Source organism: Enhydra lutris, unplaced genomic scaffold (assembly GCF_002288905.1).
Source record: "Enhydra lutris kenyoni isolate GAN:26980312 unplaced genomic scaffold, ASM228890v2 scaffoldscaffold58, whole genome shotgun sequence".
NCBI classification, from domain to species: domain Eukaryota; kingdom Metazoa; phylum Chordata; class Mammalia; order Carnivora; family Mustelidae; genus Enhydra; species Enhydra lutris.
Window position 1 is genome coordinate 3876927 of NW_019154142.1, and position 19173 is coordinate 3896099.

Here is a 19173-nt window from a genome sequence, read left to right on the forward strand (position 1 = left end):
GCATCACTATCTACGAAGGCCAGTAAGTTTGCAATTTAAAGTGATAGGCAGTCCTCTTTACCTCTGAGTCCTTGGTCAAATATATAGTGTATGTCTCAGCGCCCTCTGGTGTTTGTCGGAAAGAAGTGTTCTTAGACGCCGTCCAGCCTCCCCAGCCCTTCATTGCTTCAATTCAAAGTTTCCTTAAAAGAAATAAGTTAAACGACTACAGTAATCACAAAAGGCCTTTTTCTTTGAAGGATAAAGCCAAAGTTAAATATATAAATATATAATATATATAAATATAAATATATATAATATAATATATAATATTATAATATTATATAATATATAATATAAAAACATATATATATATGTTGTGCTTTGCAAATACAATTTAAACAGATCAAAAATCAACTTGTTGAAAATTTCTAGATGTTTTAAATATTTTTGTCCATAATTTTTAGAAGCAGGGAGGGGTGACGTCAGAATAAGATTCATCTTAGTTTCTGCATCATATGATTTTAAAATGGGCACAGACTTTGTATCTCTGGAAAGCTTGAGAACAAGGCAAGAGGAAGACGGGCATTGGAGGAAGGAACGCCAATGACGCAGAATGCAGGTGTCCCTTAGTCCAGAGAACCCACTGTTTCGGGAAGCGTCTGATGGTCGCATTACTGCTGCCCAGCGAGCTTTATATGGAAGGCATCTGGAACTGGCTTGATAAAAATCCTCTGGGGCATGTGTTTGCTCTGATACCATTTCTGCTTTGTCTTCCTTGACTAAGGGCCCCTTCTGTGGCTTATGCCTGGGAAGCTTAAGAGCTTTTCCAGGTAAAGTCATGGCATAATCCTCTGGCTGGAACACAGGAGGACAGAGCCACTCCCCTCTCCCGGTGAAACTGTGCAGCGGGTCTACAAGCACGCTGGGGGGCAGGCCACCCTGCATTCCGCTCAGATGCCGCAGCGCTTTGGTAGAGAACTAAGCCTGAAAAGCACCAGATGAGGCTAACGGACATCTACCAAGTTCAGACAAAAAAACTCCTTCTCCACTTATATATAGCCCATGAGCCAACCTTTCTAATGCTGAAAGGAAGTACACAGGACACGTCCCCAACGCCATGCATACAGGCCAATGTCCTGGCCTTGAGCCGTTTCTTAGATGAGCTTCCGTCCTTACACACGCAGAAATATGCACGTCCACATACAAACCCACCCGTGCTTCCAGAAGCTGCATTTGAGTCGGGATTTCATCTTGACAAATACTATGTGGGAGCTCGGAAACAGAAACTCCTCAGTGAAGAGAGCAGAGTCCACTTCTCAGAGAAGAGTCTCATTCACTCCAAGCCAAGTCTGCCTGAGTGGTCATTTGTACCCGAGCGCCATCAGTGTTGATGGGAATTTGGAACACAGCACCAAAAACAGCATTGAGCCCAGTCAGCATAATCCTTTAAATCTCTGTGGTCATTCAGTGTCAGCGCTGGCTGGACCACCCAGGAGCCACTGGACGCAGAGATCATTTCAAGGTCTGCCTGCTTTCTCAACAATTGCCCCTGTGAAATTCTAAGCTCTTCTGCCAGCACAAAGTCAGATTGGTCAGCAGACCTGGGTCATTTCCTAGTCTGGAACTGTGAGCTACAGTAAAAATTCCAAGGGTAAATTGCGTATGAAAGGCGGTTGGTTTGGACCGAACTGTGACTGATGGCATAGGAACACAGCTGATTTTATAGCATCCTGCGATTCTAAAGGGTCATCCCATCAGCCTTCACGTGTGATTTCTGGGGCCATTTTATATATTATATAACTTCCACATGCCAAGGAAATTTATGTTTATGGAATACATTACGCCCACCCACCATCGCACACAAAGGTAGAACATTCCCTTCTCGTAAATTTAAGCTGCTGTTTATATGAATTATTTGCAGGAAAGTCAAGTCTCAAGAAGGGGCAAACTGGCTCAGAAGGAAAGCATGGATACCATTAACCACGCAACATATCTTGTGGAGCAAGCTAATGATATGAGGGATAAAATTCAAGGTAAATATATTCTCTTCTCATGCCGCTTAATGTCAAGGAATCATTTGTGTTTTAACAACAAAAATATGGCTACTGTTAGTGTTCGCTATGTGCCAGGAACTACTGTTACAGTGTTATATATAAGGTAATATATATATGCATTTATGATAGTTTATATGTATTACATATAAGGTCTTCCAGTTTGGCCATCTAGGATTTCTGAGCACTCATCCCTACTTACTATCTGTTGGTTGTCAAGAATAAATGTATGGAATCATTCCCTTTCCAGGCATTTCAAGGAAGTGGAATGCCAGAATACCCTTCCAGCAAGGAAATGGAATGCTATGGTGTCTCTAAAATGCAAGAGTTGAGTAGGGGTCATGTTTTTCTGGACTGTTTGCAGCAAAAACCCCACCTTTAGAGTGGCAGGGAACTGTCCACTAACCCAGACTGTCCTAAGTTCTCTCTACGATGCAACTTCCCGAAGACCAGACAGGCAACGTGCTCCAGTCCCCAAGCCAGAAGAAAAGCCTGGAGGCCGCGTGTTAGATTTCTTTGCCCTAAACCATTGTGGCAGATTTTACCTTCTTCCTTCTTAGAGGAGTACTTATTTGTGCTCTAACTTCTGATAAGTGTTGGCTGTATTTGAAGACTATCTTAATAGCCCTGAAAGCCAGAAACAGAAAACAGGCACTTTCACTTGTTCTAAAATAAAGAGAATTTCTTTGACTCACAGTCTGCAAAGATACAGTATTTGTGTGTTTCCATAGCTTTTATCCTATATATTAAGAGCTGGGTGATAACATCAAGTGCATCTCAGGGCACAATGGCAGTAAAGGAGCCCACAGTGAGAAAGTCACATCTTTATCCTGAGGTATAGGAAACATATTTCAGGCAGAAGAATGAATGGAACCAAGATTAGACATTTGCTGTATTTCCTTTGGTGGCTATAATACATGATAAAAATAAACAGCATGCATTTCAAACACCCCCCCAATCCCATCTTCACTGTTTCATGCTTTTGCATCTACCAATAATTTTTTTTTCATTTTAGAGTTATTATTGATTTTTTTTTTTTTTCAAAAAGTAAGATTGAACCTAGATGAGCTGACCTCATCTAATTAAGAAATAAATGCCCCTCTAGGCAGCAAATCAAGCCAGGGTCCTAGTAAACCATTCAGAGAAAGTAATTCACCTTTGCTGTTGTAAATTTTTTATTCTACCGTGTTTCACTGGGGAGGGATCTAAGCCCTCTATGTGACCCTTCCAGCATAGGAAAGATGAAAGAAATACAAAAGAAATGTAAATGGGAAACAATAATTTCAATCAGTTTACCTCTTAAAAATAATGCATGAATAGTCTCCAAGACTAAGGCAAATATGTTATTGTCTACATTTCCTTTTTCTAATCTACACCGGACATGGCTAAAATAAAACAGGCCAGAATCAAAAATGTAATATTTGGATCAAAATGCCAAAGAAGTCAGTGATGTGAGTGATATATCTAAGAGGGGACGCGGGAAATCTATGTTTCATTTATTTCCGGAGCTAAGATTACAGATTTCACTCGAAAAGTGAATGCTTAATCCCTTCATAGTTTTGTTTCTAGCCTATCTTGGTATCCCTGTAACTTTCTCAGTAATATTTACAGTGTTCAAAAACCTCCTTCCCCGTTTATCTCCTTTCCTTCAGAAGTCAGGGATGCTACGCAGGACCAACAGTGTGTCATTCCTTTTTCCCAACCATCTGTAAAATAACTCCTGGTGACCTTCAAGCCATTATCCACATGAAATACGAACCCTTATCTGGTATGACTGATGTGACACCAGTGATTGTTTACCTATCTCGTCTGGCCAACCGCATAGATCATAGTAAACCACAGACACACAATTTCATTTATGCCAGGAAGATAAAATACTTCCTCCCAGAGCTGTCAGAGGACAAGGTGGCAATTACATAACTTTCATCTGATCATATTTAGTAGGAAGAGAAAGTCAGAGAACGACTCAGCTCTGCGGGTATTTAGACAATGCATTTAATCCCTCTCAACATCAGTAGTCCCTTTGGTTCTAAAATTCTCCAGAAGTGGGGTGAAAATGACCCAGAATCAAAATGGCCCAGTCTTAACAGTCATACTACAGAAGGCAAATAACAATTGCAAAGTATGCGTGTGTGTATACACTATATATATATAATATATATTTATATATATATGACATATATATAATATATATTTTTATATTATATATATATATAAATGAACAAAAACTCACATCACAATATAACAAACCTCTATTTTTATATCTGGTCTATAGAATAATCTGAAAGATCCACTTGAACAACTACCAATATACTCTCATTTTGGTTTAGAGCTTTGGTCAGAACCTTGGCTAAAATATAATTAGTATCTCTAACACATCCTACAAAGGACAAGAGATGCCTCAGAGGATTTTTTCCAAGTTATATATTTTATATAAAATGTTGATCAAAAACCCCAGATTTGTGTGCCTTCAATGTTAATGCTCAGGAATTACTATGGAAACCAGACACAGCTGAAGTCAGGACAGGCTTTATATTAATCCCATTCCCATTCTGAAGACACCAAATGGGAAGCAGAGTTGTTTCCTCATGTTTTACTTCTCCTTGGAATATATGATGAATTCCAATGCTGACACCAGTATTTACAGATGAACCTTAGTACACTGTCCTTGAATGAAACCCTCTTTCCATTTCAGGATCAGCCCTGCCCTTTGCCCTCACTGTCCGTGTTCTCAGTGGCATCCCCCATAAAATGCCCAGACACCCCACCCTGCTTTCTTCTCTCACTGTGCCCTTCCTTTCAGAGATCAACAACAAGATGCTCTATTATGGGGAGGAGCAGGAACTTACCTCTGAAGAAATCTCTGAGAAGCTGGTGTTGGCCCAGAAGATGCTTGAGGAGGTCAGACGCCGTCAACCATTTCTCACGCAAAGGGAGCTGGTGGATGAAGAGGCAGATGAAGCCCATGAACGTAGGTGTTTTCAACTCCTAAGGCGCAGCATGTGTCCGCTTCCTTTGTGGGTCCAAGAGAGGATGCTGAGCTACAGGGGAACGTTTGGTCAAAGCAAGCAATCTCCAATATTTGCAGTTATTTTTTTATAAAGATTTTATTTATGGGGCGCCTGGGTGGCTCAGTGGGTTAAGCCTCTGCCTTTGGCTCGGGTCATGATCCCAGAGTCCTGGGATCGAGCCCCACATCGGGCTCTCTGCTCAGCAGGGAATCTCCTTCCCTTCTCTCTGCCTACTTGCGATCTCTCTCTGTCAAATAAATAAATAAAATCTTAAAAAAAAAAAGATTTTATTTATTTATTTGAGGGTGGACATGAATATTCACACACACATGAATTGGGGGAGGAGCAAAGGGAGAAGGAGAAGCAGACTCCCCGCTGAGCAGGGAGCCCAACACAGGACTAGATCCCAGAACCCTGGGATCATGACCTGAGCTGAACGCAGACACTTAACTGACTGAGCCACCCAGGTGCCTCTAGATGCAGCTATTTAGAACTTATACATGGCCTCAAGGAATCAGGACAGCCTATACGGTCAAAATTTTTAGATCCAGGCCCAACCTTGACCTTTTGAAAAGGTACTGAGATTCCACATAAAATCTGTAGACTTTAAACTCCTGAGGAGAAGAAATAGGGACTTCATAGTTGGTGAAAACGTATAAAACAAGAGAAGAAAAACTAAAGGGAACCACTTTTCAGAACTCCAATAAAAGGAATATATGGCAAAGGCGAAGCCCAGCAACATTCCTGTTGTGAGGTCCATGAAAGGACTTTTAATGAATTTTAACCTCCAGCGCAAATTTAACATTTCCTTCAATGATGAATGTAGGCAAGAAACCACAGTAGTATCAGCAAACCTATGACTTGGCCACTCTATCAGTTGTCAATGACTATCTAGCAACTCACTCCAAATATATTCATTTTTTTAAAGATTTTATGTATTTGACAGAGAGAGAGAGTGCGCACAAACAGGGGGAGCAGCAGAGGAAGAAGCAGGCTCCCACTAAGCGGGGAGCCCAATATGGCACTCTGTCCCAGGACCCTCGGGTTATGACCTGAGCTGAAGGCAGACGCTTAAAGACTGAGCACCCAGGCACCCCAAACATATTCATTTAAAATTACCATTTATTTGTTCATGATTTCACTGGCAATTTGGGCTCCACTCCACCTGGACAGCTTATCTCTGCTCCATGTAGGAGGGGCTGGGCTCCCTCGGAAGTCTGGGGCCTTAACCAGGATTGTAAGACTCCCTGGAGTCTTACCCTCAAGAAGTCTCGCCCAGGGCAGCAGCTTTCCAGGAAGACAAGAATGGAACTCAGTTGTGTCTTATCTATCTTACTGGCCCAGACCCGCCCAGATTAACTCTCCTCTTGATAGGAAGAGTTACAAAGAATTTATATCCATTTTAATCCACACAATCAACAAGAGAAGCCATGGATCTGGGTATTGGATTTTAGCTGTAGTCTGATCTCACAACATTCAGTTCATCAGTAATTCAAAATTGTGTAGTTATTAGTCCCACCTCTAGATCTTGTTATTTCAGACTTAATAAATAAGCACATGTGTTGTTGTATCACCAATTTGTTTTTTAATATCTTGGTCTTCGCTTTAAGTCCATGTATTTTATTTTACTTTTTTTTTTTAAGATTTTACTTATTTATTTGACAGAGAGAGAGAGACAGAGAGAGAGTGAACACAAGCAGGGGGAGTGGGAGAGGGAGAAGCAGGCTTCCCACGGAGCAGGTTGCCCAAAGCGGGGCTCGATCCCAGGACCCTGGGATGATGACCTGAGCTGAAGGCAGCCGCTTAACGACTGAGCCACCCAGGCACCCCTTTACATATTTTAAAATACATGGTAAGAAGGGGCCTGAAGGCTTCACTAGATTACAAATGGTCCCATGGTACAAAAAGGGTTAAGAACACCTGTACTACATTATTTCCCTAGGATCATTACTATCAACTTCTGCTAAAAATTATTGTGACTATTCTAGAAGAGGAACATTCTTCACCTAAAGGCATGTTATCATAACAAATGTATAAAGTCTTAGAAACAGTAAGAATTCAAGAAGAGTCTCGGGCCCCATTTCTGGGTCAGGATGAAGCCAGTGCTCGGGAAGGCTAGAGCTCTGATGTCACAGACAAACGCTTCCACACTTTTTGCCTGTTTTAGAATGGAACGAGTCTGCCCTGGGGAAGTGAAACCAATCACATCTCCCACATAGCCACCTTCCGCCTGGTCAATGCATTTTTAACCACTTTCTTTACTCAGTCATGAGCGTGTGTCTTCTGCTCACACTAATGAAGGAAAAATACAAAACCTTGAAAAGTCAGACAGATATTCCCTGGAGGAAAAAGAGAATTAAGGCATGTAATCAATGCATGTTACTTTTATCAGAGGATTAAGACATATACAGAATTTAAGAATATATCATTGCCATTGACTCTTCCTACCACCTTAAACAAAGGTTTAGGTTTGACCTAAAGAAGCTACCTATAGACAATTGCCTGAAGAGAATAGAGAAAATGTCAGTAGCAGATAAGAAAACTTTGGTTATTTTTTTTTAAGATTTTATTTATTTATTTGACAGAGATCACAAGCAGGCAGAGAGGCAGGCAGAGAGAGAGGTAGAAGCAGGCTTCCTGCTAAGCAGAGAGCCCGATGCGGGGCTCAATCCAACGACCCTGGGATCATGACCTGAGCTGAAGGCAGAGGCTTTAACATACTGAGCCACCCAGGCACTCCTATTTTTTAATAGTAAAACTATAATATATCCAAACCCCTTTGTCTGATAAAATTATGAATAATCTGGGTAGTAATAAACACAGCATAATGACATGGTTTTCTCAAAAAACATAATCTCGTCGGAAAACCTAATCAGATTTTTTTTTTTTTTTTTTTTTTTTGGCTGACTGTCATCCTGGGACTCTCAGACTCTACAACCTCGTATTTCTTTCTCCAAGTATAAAACGCAGGACTATTTTTATGAACAACTTCAGTCTCTATTGCTAGGGAAGGCATGGCCTGACAAATTTGTGGTTTTGCTAACTGCTGGGTGGAGGGAGAGAAGGCAGGAGAAGCCCAGGCTGAGGTTCTGTGTCCATTTCTTCCCAGTGTTGAACCAGGCTGAGAGTTGGCAGCGGCTCTACAATGACACTCGCTCCCTGTTTCCTGTCGTCCTGGAGCAACTGGACGACTACGGTGCTAAGTTGTCAGACCTCCAGGAATCCCTGGACCAGGCTCTTGACCACGTCAGGGATGCCGAAGACATGAACAGAGCCACGGCAGCCAAGCAGCGGGACCACGAGGTACACTGGACACGTTCCCTGTAAATGCATTTCAGACATATACCACACAAAGTTCTAACAGGAAGGGATGGTTGGCATACAATTTCTTAAAATGCTGACATATTCAAGTATTCGTATATTTAAAATATTTATGCATTTTTGCCACCGTAATTTGCTAATGTCACTGTGTGCACCTAAAATTGAGTTGAAAGCATTATAATTGTTGAGCTTCTGCATGGGTAAGAATGTAATTGTTCTCGGGGCTTGTGTCTGTGCGTATGGATAGGATGTTCTTGCAAGTGAGTTAGCAATGTGCTATTCTTATGTTTACCTTTTTTTTTTTTTAAACTGAGAGCACTAGAACACCAAAGCAACCCAGAACCATGTTTTAGAAGGGTATGTGTAATTTTTGGAAAGGTATGATAAGCAAATCTCACAGCCGGGCTGGTTGGCAGCCGCAGGGATAGGGAGTCTAATTCAAGCCAAAGGTCATGAAAATACAAAGAGATGAGAGAAATTCCCAGACGTAGCCATAGCTTGCAAAGGCAGGCATACTGATGGGGGCAGGATCTGTGCATGCCCACCTTGGGGAGCTTAGATCTGGTGGTGGTCATGGCTGTTCCAAGCTATGCATGAACCCACAACCACCACCATGCAGAGGAGCAATCTTCTGAGAGGAAGACACGTGCATCTTGGACGTACTTATAAAGATCAGAGTGAAATAGCATTGTCAAAAACTAGGAAGCAACTATGAGCAAGTTCATTAATTCAGTTATGTTTGCTTTTATTGTCTGCCAAAACCAACTTAAGTGAGACTCTCCACCCTGATTATCAGTCATCACCATCTCTCAGTAAGTCACTGGAAATTTTCCTAAACAAAAGTGAATTGCCCTTAGCACCACCATTTTCTAATAGGAGCAGTCCCTCAGCCAGCATTTTTTAAGAATAGCGATGGCCAAGATAGCGACCAAAATAGCCCCCCTTTTTTCTACCCTCCATTCCTGCTCCCTTGCCACCTCCCAGTCCCACCCAGCCTGAGCAGCTGCTCCCATCATGGTTCTGACAGCGCTACTCACTCTGGTAAAACCCTTCGTCTTTTCCTTCTGACCCTATAGCAGTGCCTCTGACTCTGAAGCTTGTGAACCACCGAGTGATCATAAAATAAGTATGGGAGGGTTGTAACCAGCCTTTTTTTTTTTTAAATTGAAGTTTAGTTGAATAACCAGCATCTTCTAAAAAGAAAAGAAAGAATAGAACAGAAAGTATCAAAGCACATCATCTATAAGAAGGTATGGTTTCATCGCATTTCTGCTTCAGCATTGCAATATAAATCTCATTTTTTACTGTGGCTCCCAGTTAAGAACATTCGAGACCCTGTCCGATAGGATAGCTTATGCCCCTGCACGTGCCATGAGGGACACTCTCTGATCCACCCTTCGCCAGCCTCCTTGGCCTTGCCTGTTGTGGAGTCCCTGCCTCCCATGTTCAGTTCAGGCAATATCATGCTTCCAGTAACCTCATGGGCCTGGAACACAGACTTCCTTTTCCTTTCTCCTTTGCAGGGATAGCCCCAGGCATCACCTCCTCTGGGAGGCCTCCCCATCCCTTCACCCTCCCCAGGCCCAGATTAACAGGTGCTCTCCTCAGCAACCCCATAATGCACCTTGTGCCGTTCCCGTTTCAGTATCGCGATCATCCCTTAACAGACCTGCCTTCCCTACCCCTCCTAAGTGTTGTATTTCACATTTCACTGTTAGACCTACAGCAAAAGAATAACGGCAAATTTCCAATCTTTTTACAAAACCAAAAATAACCACACAGTTTAATCATTTTGATATGTGCAGACGGTAGCCACACAACTAATAATTACATGATTTATTTCGCCACCCACTCTCACCCCAAAGGGTAATAGGATGATAAAAATCTTTGTCAGATGAATGAAAGATTCTGTGTTTTGGAAAGCACTCTTTAGAGAGTCTGTTAAAGCAAAGCTCTGCCTTCCCAGAACTGATTCTCTCATTTTTTGTAAGGCTCGGGAAATTTATTATTCTTTGCATCTGTGAGATGGAAACTGAACAGGCCTGATAGTGTTAATTGTGTGTCATTTTCATAATTATTGTGTTCGTATTGACCTTCATTCTGTGGGAGTATATTTGTTTCAAAGCTAATTTTATTCATTTCTGTCTAATGTTATCTGTGATGAGTCCGGCATATGATAAGGGATAAGCCCCTAAGCTTGAAGCATATCACTTCCCAGCTCCTGCAAATGAACTTCTCACTCAGTGCTGTTAGCACAGGGCTTTGGAATTTGGCTCTAACTTTCAGGTTTTAGCTATATTCCCTTAAGGCGATCAGATACAAGAGCCTTCCCGCAGGGGTCATATCTCAGATTCTGTAAAAGGAAAACTGCTCTGAAGGAGCTAAATAACACCAACCTTTTTTTCACCTCCTTTCCTTACATATAGTTCAATACCCATGCTTTAAAATACTGCTTTTGTGTAGCACTGTATAACTACCTCTCCTTGAAGAGACAAGAATAATTAACCTAAGATAGTCACACTGTATTAAGCCTGATGGATTTTGAAGGGAAATTGATTTTGTAATGTTCTTGCATTAAGAAGATGTTCGAATGGGATTCTTTCCTGTCCTTGGACCTGTATCTTCCCCTCTAGCAATGCGTTTGGAGAAGATGGCTTCTGTCTTCCTTCCCACTAAATTAGAAAAGACCACAGGCAGCACAAAAGACACTAAGATGAACTTCAGAAGTTTTAAAGTATGTCCCTCTATATCTGGGCTTCTGTAATTATTCCCATGATATCTTAGATTATACCGTAAGTCATGTATTTCAACTCCCATTCAAATGACCGTTTCTAAAGTAACTTCAACTCGTTTTTTACCCAGACTGTAAAATGAGTCTTACTTTTCCCTCTTGAAGTATCATTCTGGCTGCTTTCAAACTCGAAACTCATTTGAAGTTTTCTAATATTTCTTCAGAATCACAACGTGCCTGCTTCTAGAACCTAACAGTGAAGGTAGAAATTAAACCATTCATCAAAAAATCCCTTGGGCCACTTCCGTCCTCAAAAAGTCTGAGCATCTAACATGAAGAGCTCCAAGTGCTAGGATGGGAGATCACAATTTCATGATTTAATAGTAGGGCCATTTACATTTTTTAAAGAGCATTAAGATTTTTTTATATGCTTTATTCCTACCCAAATGATATATTTGTGCCTGGCCCAAAGTCACCACATGATAAATGGTTTTTTGAATTACTTCATTTTCCATTTACTCAAAAATAGAGCCTCTGTGAAATCCTGTGTCCAGCGTCCCACTTTACATTTATGGAGAAAAAGTCAACGCCTCTCTCTGAAGTGGTCAGTCTCTTTGAGATGATGGTGTTATAAGTAAAAATCATAACTAAGTGCTTCAAAGCTCCCGAAGTGCTCACTTTTGTTATCTCCATAGTATAAATGAGAAAACTGCATGTGGCATGGGTAGAATTCCCCAAAGTCACACAGCAATTAGGTGGTGGGGCTGGGAGAGGAACCCAGATTTATCTGAGCACAAAGACAGGAGGTGACATTGACCACACTCCCTGATGCATTCTCTAAAGTGACCTTCTCTTCCACTCTCGCTTACTCTTCGTTCCCATAGAAACAACACGAGAGAGTGAGGGAACAAATGGAAGGGGTGAACGCTTCTCTGAAGACGTCTTTGGATTCTCTGACAACACCTCGTCTGACCCTTTCAGAACTTGATGAGACAATAAAGGTAGGGATGCATGTGACTTGTAGGTTTGTATTTATAGCAGATTAGAACAGTGGCTCAGTGTCACAGAACAATAATGGAATCCAATTCAAATCTGTCACGTTAACCAGCACTATAGAAGCAAGACTGGGTGACTGAGCTTTTCAGTTTCCTTTGTGGTATGGTGGCACAACTCACATATGGCTATTTAAATTTAGATTTAAATTTAATAACTTAAAATGAAATAAATTAAAGTTTAATTCCTCAGTTGAATTAACCATATTTCAAGGTCTCCATAACATCACGTGTGGCTAATGGCTACTAAATTGGACAGCATAGATCTCCTGGCAGAAAGTGCAACTTAGAGCCATCCTAATCACTCTTTATTGTAAGTTGTGTATCTAATAAAGCTAGCATTCAAATCAATAAGAGACATATTTTTAACGTAAAAAATTTCCAGTGAACCAGACAATCCCAAAATTACTCTTAACTCATTTGTATTACCTTTGAAAGGATACCATTTTAAAGTCATCTGATCACCATCTCCTCCTTTGACAATTTCAGCAGCAAGCTCTCTGTCTTCCTTTCCATCCCTAATCCCATCACTATCTTGGAGACATCAAAATCCAGATGGATGAGCCCACTAGCTTTCAGACTTCTGGCTCCTATAACTTCTGTCCAACAAGATTTTCCTCCAGCCCACCCTGTTATCTCTGCTATGGCCATACCCAGGTCTTGTCATCAATAACAGTACCTCCTTCCAAATCCCAGTGTTAAGCCCCTCCCTCTCTTATCTCACTTACTCTGGAATACCCACTCCAGCAATTCTCTGACCACATGGAGACCTCCTCCAGCTCATTATCCTGCTCCTCTCATATCCTCTTCTCCCTCCTTAAGTAACTAAAATGATCAGTACAGTAGTTCCTCTTATCCATGGTTTTGCTTTCCATGGTTTCAGTTACCCACAGTCAACCTTTGTCTAGGAGCAGATGATCCTGCTTCTCACATATCCTCACAAGGTCACTTGTAGTTTAATGCTACAGAATAATGCCTACATCAGTCACCTCACTTCATCTCCTCACATAGGCATTTGATCATCTCGCATCATCACAAGAGGGGTTGAGTATGGTTAATAAGATATTTTGAGTGGGGCGGGGGGAGGAGGAAGATGGTAGAAGAGTAGGAGACCTAAATATCCTTGGGTCCCAGGAGTTCAGCTAGTTATCAAATCATTCTGAACACCTACAAACTCAACAGGAGAGAGAAGAGAAGAAGAGCAGCAATTCTAGGAACAGAAAAGCAACCACTTTCTGGAAGGTAGGATGTGTGGAGAAGGGAATCTGAGGCAATACAATAGAAGATAGACTGCAGGGGGAGGGTCCAGCTCCTGGCAAGCAGTAGAGAAGTGGAGCACAAAATCAGAACTTTTAGAAAGTCCACTCCACTGAGGGACATCACTCCAGAGGCTACACAGGGGTGGAACCCTCACAGAGACAGTGTGGTCTCAGAACCCACAAGATCCTGAGGGGTGCCTGAGTGTGGCAGAGCTCCCAAGTATCAGAGTGGGGAAACCAGCTGCAGAGATGGAGCCAAAGAGTGGGCTCTCAGCTCAGGGTTACCTTAAACCGTGACTGAGGCACAGTTGGTCTACTCCTCTTCGAGCAGGGACCCCACAAGTTGCAGATCCAGAGAGACCCCTTCCTTCCTCCTCTGGGAGGAGTGGCACAGGAGCATGCTGCAGTAATCTGCTGGGTTTGGAGACTCCGAACGGGGCTGGGCACGGTTTCTATCTCTCTGCACCAGAGATAGAGACTCTCGGTCACAGGCTGGATGAACACAGAGCGTGGCCAGAGACCAGGGAGACAAGAGTGACGGACTGCTTTTCTCTGAGGGCACACTGAGGAGGAGGGGCCCTGAGCTCTCAGCTCCTACAGGGCCAGAGATTGGGGGGCCGCCATCCTCCAAAGCTGTACAGAAAGTGTTCAAGGAACAAAAGCTACCAAAAGCAAAACTGAGCAGATTACTTAGCCTGGCTGCTGGCAAGGGCAGTGCAATTCCACCTTGGGCAAAGACAATTGGGAATCACTGCAACAGGCCCCTCCCCGAAAATATTAGCAAGAACATCCAGCCAAGAACGAGTTGACCAATCAATGAGAACTGCAGAACTCCAGAGCTAGGGGAATGCAACACATAGAATTCATGGCGTTTTCCCCACAATTCTTTAGTTTTTCAAGTTAAATTTTTTTAACTTGAAAAAAATTTTTTCTTATTCTGTTTTTTAAATTTTTCCTCTTTCCTATCTTAACCTTTCTTTTAACTATTTTATCTTAATATCTTTTTTAAAAAATCTTTTTAAATTTTCATTGTTATAATCATATTCTATCCCTTCATTGTATTTAACCTTATTTTTTATATACATATAGGTTTTTCCTTCTTTAAAATTTTGGGATACAGTTTCTTCTAACAGATCAAAATATACCCTAAATCTAACACATGGCTTTGTTCTAGTCTCCAGCCTGATCACATTCTTTACTCTTTTTTTTTCTTTTGTTTTTCTTTCTTCAACCAACTTCTTGTCTTATCAATTCCTTTTTTAAACTCTTTTTAAATTTTCATCTTTGCAGTCATATTCCATCCCTTCATCATGTTTACCCTCATTTTTGTATATATATATATAAGTTTTTTGTTTCTTTAAAATTTTGGGAGACAGCTTCTTCTAACAGACCAAAATACACCCAAAATCAAGTGTGTGGCTCTGCTCTATTCTATTCAACAGTCTAATATATATAGTATATGTATAATTCTTTTTTTCTTTCTTCTTTCTTCTCCCCCAGGTTTTGGGTCTCTTCCAATTTGGTTTGTGTATATTTTTCTGGGGTCGTTGCTACCCTTTTAGTATTTTGTTCTCTCATTAATCTATTCTTATCTATATAAAATGGCAAGGCAAAAAAAAAAACTCACCTCAGAAAAAAAAGAACAAGAGGCAGTACCGATGGCTCGGAAGCTAATCATTATGGACATTAGTAAGATGTCTGAACTCAAGTTCAGAATGCCAATTATCAAGGTACTAGCTGGGCTCGAAAAAAGCATGGAAGATACTAGAGAATTGCTTTCTGGAGAAATAAAATCCCTTTCTGGAGAAATAAAAGAACTAAAATCTAACCAAGTTGAAATAAAAAAAGGTATTAATGAGGTGCAATCAAAAATGGAGGCTCTTACTGCTAGGATAAATGAGGCAGAAGAGAGAATTAGTGATATAGAAGACCAAATGAGAATAAAGAAGCTGAGAAAAAGTTCTCACGGACCACGAGGGGAGAATTTGAGAGATAAGTGCTACCATAATATGAAACAGTATTAGAATAATTGGGATCCCAGAAAAAGAAGAAAGAGAGAGGGGGGCAGAAGGTATATTGGAGCAAATTATAGCAGAGAATTTCCCTAATTTGGCAAAGGGAACAAGCATCAAAATCCAGGAGGCACAGAAAACTCTCCCCAAACCCTTCAATACCCCATCATCTTATAGTAAAACTTACAAGTCTTAGTGAGAAAGAGAAAATCCTGAAAGCAGCTCGGAACAAGAGGTCTTTAACATACAATGGTAGAAATATTAGATTGGCAGCAGACTTATCCACAGAGACCTGGAAGGCCAGAAAGGACTGGCATGATATATTCAGAGCACAAAATGAGAAAAATATGCAGCCAAAATTACTATATCCAGCTAGACTGTCATTGAAAATAGAAGGAGAGATTAAAAAAGCTTGCAGGAAAAATAAAAACTAAAAGAATTTGCAAATATCAAATCAACCCTTCAGGAAATATTGAAAGGGTCTTCTAAGCAAAGAGAGAGCCCAAAAGTAACAGACGAGAAAGGAACAGAGACAATATACAGTAACACTCACCTTACAGGCAACACAACAGCACTATATTCATGTCTCTCAATAGTTACCCTGAATGTAAATGGACTAAATGCCCCAACTAAAAGACACAGGGTATCAGAATGGATAAAAAAAAAAAAAAAGACCCATTGATATGCTGTCTGCAAGAAACTTATTTCAGACCCAAAGACACCTCCAGATTTAAAGTGAGGGAGTGGAAAACAATTTACCATGCTAATGAACATCAAAAGAAAGCTGGAGTGGCAATCCTTATATGAGGTAAGTTAGATTTTAAGCCAAAAACTATAATAAGAGATGAGAAAGGGCACTATATCATTCTTAAACAGTCTGTGCAACAAGAAGATCTAACAGTTTTAAATATCTATGCCCTAACATGGGAGCAGCCAATTAAACAAACCAATTAAACACAAAATCAAAGAAACACATTGAAAATAATACCATAATAGTAGGGGACTTTAACACCCACCTTCACTGAAATGGACAGATCATCTAAACAAAAGATCAACAAGGAAATAAAGACTTTAAATCACATGCTGGACTAGATGAACATCAAAGATATATTGGGAACATTCCATCCTAAAGCAACAGAGTACACATTCTTCTCTAGTGCACATGGAATATTCTCCAGAATAGATCACATCCTGGGTCACAAATCAGGTCTCAACCGGTACCAAAAGACTGGGATCATTCCCTGCATATTTTCAGACCACAGTGCTTTGAAACTAGAACTCAAACCCAAGAGGAAAGTTGGAAAGAACTCAAATACATGGCTGCTAAAGAGCATCCTACTAAAGAATGAATGGGTCAACCAGGAAATTAAAGGAGAAATTTAAAAATTCATGGAAACAAATGAAAATGAAAATACAATTGTTCAAAATCTTTGGGACACAGCAAAGGTGGTCCTGAGAGGAAAGTACATAGCAATGCAAGCCTTTCTCAGGAAACAAGAACGGTCTCAAGTACACAACCTAACCCTAAACCTAAAGGAACTGGAGAAAGAACAACAAATAAAGCCTAAACCCAGCAGGAGAAGAGAAACAATAAATATCAGAGCGAAAACCAGTGACATAGAAACCAAAAGAACAATAGAACAAATCAACAAAACTTGGAGCTGATTCTTTGAAAGAATAAGATTAATTAATTAATTAATTAATAAACTCCTGGCCAGACTTATCAAAAAGAAAAGAGAAAAGATCCAAATTAATAAAATCATGAATGAAAGAGGAGAGATCACAACCAACACCAAAGAAGTACAAACAATTATAAGAACATATTATAAGCAACTATACACCAGCAAATTTGACAATCTGGAAGAAATGGGTGCATATAAACTACCAAAACTGAACCAGGAAGAAATAGAAAATCTGAACAGACCCATAACCAGTAAGGAGATTGAAGCGGTCATCAAAAATTTCCCAACAAATAAGAGTACAGGGTCAGATGATTTCCCAGGGGAATTCTACCAAACATTTAAAGAAGAATTAATACCTATTCTCCTGAAACTGTTCCAAAAAAATGGAAATGGAAGGAAAGCTTCCAAACTCATTTTATGAGGCCAGCATTACCTTGATTCCAAAACCAGACAAGCATCCCATCAAAAAGGAGAATTACAGACCAATATCCTTGATGAACATGGATGTAAAAATTCTCACCAAAATACTAGCCAATAGGATCCTACAGTACATTAAAAGGATTATTCACCAGGACCAAGTAGGATTTACTCCTGCAGCTGCAAGTTTGGTTCAACATCTGCAAGTCAATCAATGTAATACAATACATTAACAAAACAAAGAACAAGAACCATATGATACTCTCAATAGATGCTGAAAAAGCATTTGACAAACTACAGCATCCTTTCTTGATCAAAACTCTTCACATTGTAGGGATAGAGGGGACATATCTCAATATCATAAAAGCCATCTGTGAAAAACCCATAGTGAATATCATTCTGAATGGGGAAAAACTGAGAGCTTTTCCCCTAAGGTCAGGAACACGGCAGGGCTGTCCACTATCACCACTGCTATTCAACATAGTACTAGAAGTCCTAGCCTCAGCAATCAGGCAACAAACAGAAATAAAAGACATCTGAATGAGCAAAGAAGAAGTCAAACTCTCACTCTTTGCAGATGATATGATACTTTATGTGGAAAACCCAAAGACTCCACTCCAAAACTGTTAGGACAGAATAGAGAGCCCAGAAATGGACCCTCAACTCTATGGTCAACTAATCTTCAACAAAGCAGGAAAGGATGTCCAATGGAAAAAAGACAGCCTCTTCAACAAATGGTGTTAGGAAAATTGGACAGCCACATGCAGAAGAATGAAATGGGAACATTTCCTTATACCACACACAAAATGGATGAAAGACCTCAACATGACACAGGAATCCATCAAAATCCTTGAGGAGAACACAAGCAGCATCCTCTTAGACCTCAGCCACAGCAACTTCTTCCTAGAAACATCACCAAAAGCAAGGGAAGCAAGGGCAAAAATGAACTGTTGGGACTTCATCAAGATCAAAAGCTTTTGCACAGCAAAAGGAAACAGTCAACAAAACCAAAAGACAGCCGACAGAATGGGAGAAGATATTTGCAAATGACATATCAGATAAAGGGCTAGTATCCAAAATCTATAAAGAACTTATCAAACTTAACACCCAAAGAACAAATAATCCAATCATGAAATGAGCAGAAGACATGAACAGACATTTCTCCAAAGGAGACATTCAAATGGCCAACAGACACCAAAAAGTGCTCAATATCACTGGGCATCAGGGAAATATAAATCAAAACCACAGTGAGATATCACTTCACACCAGTCAGAATGGCTAAAATTAACAAGTCAGGAGATGACAGATTTTGCAGAGAAAGGGGGACCCTCCTATACTGTTGGAAGGAATGGAAGATGGTGTAGCCACTCTGGAAAATAGTATGGCCGTTCCTCAAAAAGTTGAAAATAGAACTACCCTGTGACCCAGCGATTGCACCACTGGGTATTTACCCCAAAGATAAAAAGGTAATGATCCAAAAGGGCACGTGCACCCGAATGTTTATAGCAGCTATGTCCACAATAGCCAAACAATGGAAAGAACCTATATGTCCATCAACAGATGAATGGAGATATATATATATATATATATATATATATATATATATAATATATTTTACTATTCAGCCATCAAAAAACCCCACAAAATCTTGCCAT

At 40.5% G+C, this 19173-nt stretch overlaps 1 protein-coding gene across 2 annotated transcripts in view; it reads left to right on the plus strand.

Annotated features, from left to right (window-relative positions):
* The window catches only part of LOC111158255 (laminin subunit alpha 4), a 145199-nt gene that overhangs the window by 72215 nt on the left and 53811 nt on the right, over nucleotides 1-19173 (plus strand). For both annotated transcript variants that reach the window (XM_022520164.1, XM_022520165.1), the window contains exons 9-12: nucleotides 1904-2015; nucleotides 4837-5004; nucleotides 8154-8347; nucleotides 11981-12097. In XM_022520164.1, coding sequence (XP_022375872.1) covers nucleotides 1904-2015; nucleotides 4837-5004; nucleotides 8154-8347; nucleotides 11981-12097 — 591 coding nt within the window. The remainder of the gene's footprint in view (nucleotides 1-1903; nucleotides 2016-4836; nucleotides 5005-8153; nucleotides 8348-11980; nucleotides 12098-19173) is intronic.